Source organism: Nuphar pumila, chromosome 4 (assembly GCF_984573655.1).
Source record: "Nuphar pumila chromosome 4, dmNupPumi1.hap1.1, whole genome shotgun sequence".
NCBI lineage: Eukaryota > Viridiplantae > Streptophyta > Magnoliopsida > Nymphaeales > Nymphaeaceae > Nuphar > Nuphar pumila.
In genome coordinates this window covers 28334834-28345439 of record NC_143252.1, presented here as the reverse complement: position 1 = coordinate 28345439, position 10606 = coordinate 28334834, and the positions used below count along the sequence as shown (strand labels likewise).

Below are 10606 nucleotides of genomic sequence, written 5' to 3'. Positions count from 1 at the left end.
CTATGTCCAAAGATCTCTATTTTTCACATACCTTCGCTTGAAGCATTACTTTCCACCCAAGAACAACACTATGGTGGAAAAATTGCTGTGTTGCTAGTTTTATAGGCTCCACTTAAAAGCCGAGACTCTCTTGGTGTCTAAAAGGTTGGGTTTGTATGTAATCCCAGTTGGTTAAGAAGATTATTTCATCATCTTTATGTACTTGATAGGAGTGGGTTGGTATAACCCTAGTGTGTGAGACGCTCATTTTTGTTCATTTGGGATTTTGTCCATCTAAACATGTCTTAATATTTTGCTGCAATTTTTACTTACCCTCTCAATAAGTTTTCTATTGGGGCAAAATTCTCTGAGTTGAGATTATGACTTAACCTGATTTGATCCAGAATTACTGGAACATGGATGTTGCATAATATATTCCATTTTTTTGCGGCCTGTGTATTCTTCACCTTGATACCTCTTATATTGATGAATTTGTTTAGAGAACTTTCTAGGTTATTGTTTCACACGTTGTAGTGTGGTTGAACAAAGTTTGGGAAAAAGGTTGACCAAGACAAGGAGAGAAGTGGACAGATATTATTACTAAGAAGCTTACACTAAATAGCAACACATTTCACTGAAGAATGTCCAAGGATCCTGTGTTCTTCGATCTTCATGCTTCAGTCTCTGCAGTTCTAATTTTTTCTTGACTGGGCAAACACCACTACTTAACTTTCCGTACATGTGCTACTGGACTGGTTCAGTTTACTGTGACTTAACCAACTTATTGCTGAAATCCCACATTTTTTTGGCCAGTGTTTCATCTCTTGCAAAGGTACTTGGTAGCATCTCATTACAGTCTACGAAATACTTTCCTGTTACTCCTTTCAGGCTTGGATGCAATGCTGCATAGCATGTTGTGGCTGCTCCCTGACAACCATATAGAGAACTCCATCACCATTCATCCATGATAGCAGTTATACCAGGTCATTGTTCACAAGCAAACAGATTTCCAACATTTAAGCTTATCAGAAATTCTTTCCTTTCTGATAAAAATTACCCCATCGGATTAATCGATCAAGTAAAAGCATCATCCATTCAATAGGATGAAAGTTCAAATCAATTGTGACCAAGCAACAAAATAGTCCTGACTTTTAAAAGCTTTGCTTTTCAATGTCTATTTTCTGTCATAGATTAGTCGGTCAATTCTTAAAAATCAGATTGATTGTGACCCAGTATAGAGTTGGTGGCCTCTTAACTTTGAGCCTGTGGCTGTGGGAGGAAAAATCGGAAAAACAAATAATGACAAAAGCTTTCCTATGTCGACAGAAAGCAACAGTTGACTGAAAGCGACAGTTGATTCTGAACTAGAAGTAAGTTTTGGTTTCCTTTTCTCTTGGGAAAAAGGCTAGGAGTTTTGTGAGCTTCATTTTTTTTTAATTTATGAAGGCTTTTGCAAATTAATAATGTCTTTGATTTGATGACATAAATGATTCCTCATTTAAGCATCAATTGAACTTTTACATTTTTAGCAGAAGAAATGAGCAGATTGCCTGAGTCCTACCCGCCAGCTTCAGTTTTTCGTTCATTTGATGTTCAAATCTTCTTTTTAATTTGCCTTTAGGCTTTCCTGTTTTGCATTTAAACTTACTTTTTGTGGCTAATTTCTTTAACTTTGCATCAAATGACAAGCATCCTGATGACTTTGTATCAGCCATTTCTTCATTGTTGTATTTGAATCATCAAAGAAAGTATGAAATTAAATACTATTTTTATTTCTTTCGAGTCTCATACGTTACTAATTTGACACCCTTTCTTTGTGTAAGTTAACATATAGTCATGTTCATATTATCTAGTTTTGTAAGTATACATATAGTCATATATAGTCTTTTTTTTTGTGTTAACAAGTGAATGATAGATACCTGTGGCACATTCTTCCACCAGAGGAACGTGAATAATTTTACAAATTCTGCAAGTAAGATTGGTTGATCTTAGTAACCTGGTATGTCTCTTTGATTTATTGTATGAAGTTTCATAAGACTGGATAACATACTCATTAAAAGGGCAGAATGCCGCATCAAATTTGTCATTATCAGACCTGGATGGACAGTGTTTGCTGTAATATTTGCACCTTCCTCCTGCACATGAAAACAACCATTAAATAAAGCGTCTCCATCACAAAATAGTTCACTTTCAAGGATGTATAATGTTTCAAGGAAAGGATAAATCAAGTGAAGTCTGAAATCCAAATGCAGAATGAAATCTTCTGGTTCTTTTTGTACAAAATTGCTCTTAAATTTGTTTTTCATGTTAAACCGCTTGGCGACGTTCTTACCAATTTAAATATCCAGTTAGAAATATGCAGAAGAGACAACAAAGGATTCTAACTGCCACCAACCTATGATCAAGACAAATAGCAAGCCTTTGTTACTTACCTGTAAACGGCGTGATAGCTCTTTTGTGTGTAATATATTTGCTAATTTGGATTGCCCATATGCTTTCTTGTCAGAATATCTGATCCAGAAAAGAACACAGAAACCTAAATCCAAAAAAGTTCCATTTTCCTGATACATATCCAACAAATTTGGATCTAGAATTACCCCGACTGATCGTTGATCTGATCAAACCGTATCCCTTCCTCGTATGTATGAACATGTGCTATGGATGATAAGTTGACAATCCGCCCCTCAATGCCGCTTACCCTTGCAGTTTGCTTCATTTTGTCGAGAAGAAGATTTGTCAGCAGGAAATGACCTGATTTGAAACAAAAAAAGAACACATTCATCAGAAGGTTAATCAATCACATTCCTCACATGGATGCTCAGTTTTTTCAGTAATGTTGTTAATGATGTTAGTTCTTTGATATTCTTGCAATTCCAATTGAGTTTTATTTCTGTATCTGGTTTGTGAGCTTTGTCACCTTTTCTCCATCATGCTTCATTTGTGGAAGCAGATCAGGTCATGCTGAACATGAGAGTTTGCTCATGCCGGCATCGTGGCCGTCTGTTTGCATTTTAGATGAATGCCACGTAGCATCTAACTGTTTTGTTGACTTTTTAGCATAAAACGGATGGCCACGATGTCGGCATGAGCAAAAACACTTATGTTCAACATGACCTGATCTGCTTCCAGTAGTGGATGGAAAACCCATTCCTTGAAATTACAGCTTATCTTGCAAATTCAATGTAATTCTAAATCTATGTTCCAAAACAATGACGAAAGGGCATTGTTAGGTATCCATTAAGAATGCCATTTCCGCATTTTTATTTGGAATAGACTCAATACGGTTTCACTGGAATTGGTTTTCAACTCAAACAAAAAGGTTTTGTTCTTACAAATTCTGGCATTTACATAATCTTACCGAGATGATTTGTTGCAAATTGCAGCTCTATTCCATCTTCAGAGAGCTGGTAAGGGCAGAACATAACGCCGGCATTGTTTCTGAAAGTGTTGGCAAGGTAAGCCCAGTGTTAGTCGTTGCTCAAGAGAGAACAACACAAACACAAATTTGCCATGATTATTAGAAAAATTATAGTTTGGTCAGACTGAAAAAAAATTATCATAAAAACTGTAATGTGACCGTATACCGCTTGATATTTTCCTGAGCAAGGTCCATCTTCCTGATTATGCATACTGCCAATCTGATGCACTGATAAACTGATGCAATGCTCTTGATCCATACTAGCAGTATGAATTATTCACATGGCCCCAATCTGATATTCAACATGACAAACAAATACTACTACTAATGGACAATTATGTAGATGGCCATTGCTTTTATTGGAAATACCATTACTAACCGGAAGCTAGAAAATAGGATCAACATGGCCTATTTACTGTTTACTTGACACTTTTGCCCTTTGTTGCCTAAAAGTTTAGGTGTCTGATTTTTCAGGCAACAACTTATATAACGCCTGATTTTTTTCAGGCAACAACTTAGATGAGGGAGAGGATGATGAACTAACATTTTCTGAAATTATCTAGCATTGAAGGTTGAACTGGCTGGAAACTGTCACCAGAAACAGTGCCAGTTATATTCCATCATCCATTTAAAGAGGTTGGGTGTTGGTGACCCCACCCGGGTTTTACCTTGCAGGAGGGTGGGCCCATTAATTGACCCGGTTCCCGGCTAGGGTTCATCATAAAAAAAAAGTGTGGGGCACAACTGTCTCGCATGGGCCCCATGTGCCATATCAAATGCAGGACGTGGATGTCCTGTCAAAATGGAATGCAAGAACCACTTGCGTCTTGCTTTGGTGGGACACTTTTTAGGTGGGCAACAAAAGTCTCCTGGGTGCAATGGTCCAGGGTGAGTTTTCCTAGACTCTTGCGCCCAGCAATGCAAATTGTCCCTTAGAAGACCTGATTTTGGTAGTGAGAATGTCACCCTTCCAGATGTGTGGCTCCTTCATTCAGGTGTACACCATTGAAGAGGAGGCAGGGTTAGGGTTACTCCTGATGGCTAGGGATGCAAATGGGTTGGATTTAAGATGGAGGTTTTGCAATTTTTGGCTGTAAAAGATTCGATCGGATCCGACTCTCATGTATTTAGATGTTCTGGATCCGAACCGAATGCATCCTTATTGATGGCAATGCAATCAGGTATTCTGTGGATGCAGGTCATCCATACGATAAATAGCATCCAACGGCTATTGCTTATGTTGCAGATGGATTTTGCAAAAAAAAAATTGTCGTTCATGCTTTAGATGAACGGCATCAAAGGCATATTAAATGGACGGCTGAGAGCGAAGCTAGAAAAAACGTATTTGAATGCTGTCCATCCGTCACTTGGATGAATGGCACAGATATACTTTTACAGTGATGCCATCAAGGGGTGGAAAAAAACTTTCATTTAGAGTCCCAACCTTTGTCTATGTTTCAAAAATAGACCCATGGATTTCCAAGAGACATCTTCAAGATCCGACCTTTAACTGAAACTGTCAAACATAGACCTCAATTGGATTAGCTTAGGCTAATTGTGAGTTATATATGATAACATTACTAAACTGACCCCATTTCATAATAAAATAGTTCAAACGTAGTTTTTTAAACCAAAGGTTAAAAGTAATATTTTTATACAGATTTTAAAGGTGAAATTGACTTCAGGTCTTTATTTGACAGTTTCACTTAAAAGCTGAGTTCTGGAATGTCTTTTTTTGTTTTTTAAGTGTCAGGCAAAAGGTGGGTCTCTAAATGAAAACTGACTCAGTGTGTGTGTGTTTGACTGAGCATTTTCAACCTGAACTTGTTACACCCGACAATCAATTAAACAGCTTAGGAAACTTCTTCCAGCCCCAAAGGGGCTTGTCATAGTGGGATGGGGCCTAGGCAGCTAAGGCAGGAGATCCAGGTTCAAATCTTATGTGCGTCACCTCTTCTGTAAGCCGAAGTGTGGAGATTTCTTAGGTGGAAGCGGTAAGCCCATGGAGTTTTACGCTGCCAGGACAGTGACTGCCTGCAAAGCTTACAGGACTAGGTCTCTGATGTGGGAGAATCTCTCTCTCTCTCTCTCTCTCTCTCTCTCTCTCTCTCTCTCTCTCTATATATATATATATATATATATATATATATATATATATATATATATATATATATAAACTTCTTCCAATATCATAAGGGGAAAGCAGGTAAGGAAATAAATAAGGGGAGGTTGTTACATTAATATATTGAGTGGAAGGTCTCGTGCAAGAAAGCTGTCAGCAAAGGCCCTAATGGACTCGATGGAGCTGAGGTCAAGTTTTCCAACGTCCACACGTGCAGAAGCATCATCCCTAAGAATCATCTCCTTTGTAGCATTGGCTGCCTCCATGTTCCTTGCAGCAATGATGACATGTGCCCCTCGAACTGCCAAAACTCGCGCTGTTTCTTCACCAATCCCACTTGCTCCCCCTAATCACACGAGCAGACCTCATTGTCAAAGTTCGTGATACTGTAAGCTACCACCATAGCCTACTGACTTGATTTACATAGATTTAAGCTCAAAGGAAATTCTAACCATTGGATCTTGCTTAACATATTCTAACTATTGATTTCATGTGTCAAATTTGATTCAAATATGATGTTTTATATCATTTTTAAACCATCTTTATTTTCATGAATTGTGAGCCATTAATTCACTGCCTTAAAAATAAAATCTTATAGTCTATTAAACATGATAAAACCTTTAATATACTAAACAAATCATGCTAAACACATTTGCATTGTTAGATTTGCCATTTGGTGGTTAGATCTATGCAAAAAATAGTATGAAACCACCATATATATATATATATATATATATATATATATAGAGAGAGAGAGAGAGAGAGAGAGACGAACTATAACCATCAACATTACGATACGAAAACAGGTTCAACCAACATTGAACCTACCGGGTAACCAAACACGGGCCCAAGACATGCCAAGGAGGCCCAAAAAAGGGAAAAAGAAAAGAAGAGATGCAAGGAGAAAAGGAAGAAAGAAACAAATACAGATAAGCGACGAGCATCACCCTGGATCATGAAAGGTCCCTGGAGGCAGATGGTGCTGCAGATCAGAGGTGTTGATGCGGAGAATGGCGTATACGTCCGCCAAAATAAGGTTCACCATTTTGTTGAACACTGCCGGAATAAACACGCTAAATACGGTTTTCAGCTCTTCCAGTGTTTTTGTTTTCATGATTTTGACCCCATTGGTGTGTTTGACATTATTGAATTACTAGAAATCGACACCCAGATCATGTTTTCGATAAAAAAAATGATATTTAGAGCCTTTAAAATTTACAAAGATTTTGGACTATTGATTTTTCTAATCTTATAAAAACCCACACTCCAAGAACTAATCCCTAAAACACGTACGTACGTAGATCACATTTGTAAGGTAGAATAAAAAAAACAAAACCAAAACAAAAAAAACCTGAAAACCTCATTTTAACATATTTTGCATTTCTCTCTCTCTCTCTCTCTCTCTCTCTCTCTCTCTCTCTCTCTCTCTCTATATATATATATATATATATATATATATATATATATATATATATATATATAGAGAGAGAGAGAGAGAGAGAGAGAACGGCCAATGATGTATAAAGATCATGACGAAACACAATTTGGACCTGCAAGATTAGTGTGACTCAACGCCTGACTTTGACAAGGCCTCCTCTCTTTGTACGTTTGCGGCCTCATTTTAATGGCAAAACTACTTTATTTTAATTTGCAAACAAACCCAATGTCTGCACTGCTTGTCAGTAATATTTACCCGGGGTCGATCACTGAATCTGCTCCCCAAGCTCCATCCAAGAAACTAACAAGCGTATAGAAAACTTTTATTTGTACATTTTTATAAAAAAATAATTCAAACCAAGCTCATAAAGAATATTTGATTTTTGTTTGTTTACTCTTGGAAGCCAGGGAGTTAAACAAGGTAGTAAGTGAAAGCTAGTTGCCCCAAGGGGTTTGGCTTAGTGGGGTGGGGATGTGGCTGTTAGACTGTCGGTCAAGGTTCGATTCTCGTGGGGGCGCATAGCATAAGCCCCGGGGACAGGGATCCTAGTTTCAGAGTTTTATGCTACTGACACGATGACCATAGTTCCATGGCAGGCTGAGCCTCGGAGTCTTAGTGCCGGGTGCAGTTTGTTCGGGTTATAATTTCAGAAAAAAAGTGAACCAAGTTAGTTCATGAAACAATGAAAGCAGGTCATGTCAAGGCACCTTAGATGTTTTTCATCTAGATGATTTAAAGAAATCGTCGGGGGCGTGGTTACAAAGCAATCGGGCCACACAAAACACATAAAATCACCACTGTTACAACACAGAAAAATGTTACACGCACAGCGATTTTCTGTGTTTTGTTTGGCCAGAGTATTTTGTAAAGTACTCGGGCCCAATCACTAGATTTGCTTCGCTGATCTAAGTGGAGACCATTATATCTTGAGTTTTGGGTGTTGTTAATCTTGACTGTCCAAGTTTCCTTGGACCTGATTCGTGCTCTGGATGCAACTAAAGTTTGAAGCACCTTCTTGGAGTCTTGGAACTGCGAGTAACCATACATTCATGAAAAGATCTAGGAGAAAAGAAAAAGAAAAGAAAAGAAGCATGGCTTAGATTCCATGGAGTTCAACCTGCATTGGGCTTCAGTTAAGCCTACATTCATTTTATAATAGGATCTTTTATGTAACCCAACTCATAGAGAGTTCTGTAACTTGGTCTGAACCTATTTCTTCTGTTCCTATGATTGTTCAGTGATGGGTTTGGCACTAACTTTACAAAGATAAGGTCCATGAATTCCATTTCAAAGAGACCACCAACACCACCGCTAAATTCCCAAGAGAAGGTTCATCTCCAACCAAAACCCAGCTCAAAATAATTCAAGAAAATGAAAGAAAAGCAAACAAGCAGAAGTGACCTCTACCTGTGATCATTATGGTCAAGTTCTTAGCTAAGATCCCCTCTGTAACCTGTTCAGCAGTGGAGGCCGACCCGAACCCACTAGGACCCGGCCATCCTGTCATCGCAGAGAAGAGCCCCATCTTTGATTGCAATACTTCCCCCCCCCCCCCACCCCACCCCAACAATGAGAATTAGCAGTTAAGAAGAAGAATAGTGGATTTGGATAGGAGGGATGCTTGTTAGTTGTGGGGTAGTTATAATCCCTGAGTGAGAGGGAGAGGTTTCATATTGAGTCCGGGCAGGAGGGAAGGAGAAATAAATGCAGGACCAATGATCGCGTCGATGACAGTCCGGACCCTCACCTACTTCAGCCAGCCTTTTAAGGGAACCCTCTCTCTTACCCAAAACCTCTCATTGATTGCATTGCACCCTCCTTTCATCTGCCCACACGTATTCCTCACGTCTCTCCCTTTTATATATATATATATATATATATATATCGGTTCAGTACCGCCATTACTTACGGTGGTACACAGCTTAAATCTAACCTTCCGATGATGTTTAGGATGCCTTATTTATTATTTTCATGTGTTAAATAAGATATTTTATATTATTTTTAAACTACTCTTATTTTAGTTTTTTTTAATTGTGAGCTATTGATTTTTCATCATCTAAAAATGAATATGATGCTGTTTACCCTTTTTCAAAAAGGTATTGTATTGGTGAGAGACTATGAGTGACATCTCATAACGATATTTAATCTTTATCGCTCTCTCGGTGATATCAACTGTTTTGCTTCTTCAATTGTTACTTTCTTTGTCGATCATTCTACGAAAGAATTAAACAAGAAAAAAATAAACAATCATGCTAAATGCATTTGTACGGTTAGATGTACCATTTAATTAATAGATCCCTACAAACAAAGTATATACTAATATAAGATATACGGTACAAAACATCATATTTCTCTTTCTCTTTCTATATATATATATATACATAGAGAGAGAGGAAAGGGTAATAGTCAAAGAAAGGGAGCACTACTTTCGTAGGCTCAGCTTTGTTGCGAAAATGCCCTTCACCTATTTGACAATTGATCAAGGAGGCCTTCAAATGTGGATGCCCTTAGAGGAGCTGGAAGCCTGGAATTAGGGATGGCAGTGGACCGGGGGAAAGCGGGCCCCGCCCCGCCTCGCCCCATTTGGACAGGGGATGAAGGGTATGAAACGGGGATGGAGGCGGGGGCGAAGGTTAAAATCCATCCCCATTCGGGGATGGAGGCGTGGATGGACGTACCCTTTTCCCAAACCTGCCCCGTCCCCACCCCGATCCCCACCCCATCTCTGCCACTTTTTCACTCCTCATCTCCGCCCCGTTTGAACCGGGGATGGAGGACATGAAACGGGGATGAAGGCGGGGGTGGAGGTTAAAATCCATCCCCGGCGGGGATGGAGGTTCTAATCTTGAGGCAGGACGGGGGTGGAGACTTTGTCACCCGCCCCACTGCCATTCCTGCCTGGAATAGGCCCATCCTCTTTTTTGAGAAGGAAAAAAATTACTTTTACTCCATTAACCTTTTGGCTTTTCTACCTTCGTGGGCACAGCATGGTGTTGAGGTGAGCTGGTGCACAGGTGTGTCCGTAGCTTTCAATGGCAAGCCACATAAGGCATGGTGGTCATGGGGTCCGACCTGAGGTTTTTCTCGCTTCGACTAGGGTTCCTGGTCATAAAACACTTTTGCCTTTTCTAATACTCAATCGCTGTTGAATTGCTAATTACCCCTCTTAAGGTTTTGTTTTTAGGCTTAGGGTTGGTATTGAGCCAAATCAATTGAAGCGAGGATGTTCAAGATCTAATGGTGGGTCTATATATAAGCTGAGCTAGAGCTAGCTTGTTTACCAAAAAAAAATGTTTTTAAAAATTAAAATATTAGAATTCAAATCTAAACCTACTAAAGAAAGCTCAAACCTGCTCATTTACAAAATCAAGTGACCTTGTTTTGAAGTTATAGTAATAGGATTTGAATTCTAAACATATTGCTTGTAAGCTAAACATTAAATATGCACAAAATATATTTATCACTACTTCAACTCATTGATACGGTATGCACATCCGCACCAGATACTTATCGTCACTCTTATTTAAAAAAAAGGGGATAAACAAATTTTTTAATTATTACCTTATAAAAAGTGGCAATTCCCTCTTGGCTTCTAGGGATGGCAGTGGATCGCAGCGAGGGCAAGGGACAAGGTCTCCACCCCCGTATC

General features: G+C 38.9%; 1 protein-coding gene across 1 annotated transcript; it reads right to left on the bottom strand.

Moving 5' to 3' along the window:
- Positions 1-555: 555 nt before the first annotated feature.
- On the bottom strand, positions 556-8503 carry LOC149839752 (short-chain dehydrogenase TIC 32 B, chloroplastic-like). Its single transcript, XM_090002802.1, has 8 exons — positions 8365-8503; positions 5634-5865; positions 3338-3417; positions 2577-2730; positions 2412-2490; positions 2030-2114; positions 1899-1945; positions 556-906 (listed from the first exon to the last, which is right to left on the bottom strand). The coding sequence occupies exons 1-8, from the start codon at positions 8480-8482 to the stop codon at positions 742-744; spliced, it is 960 nt and encodes a 319-aa protein (XP_089858928.1). The 5' UTR covers positions 8483-8503; the 3' UTR covers positions 556-741.
- Positions 8504-10606: the final 2103 nt, after the last annotated feature.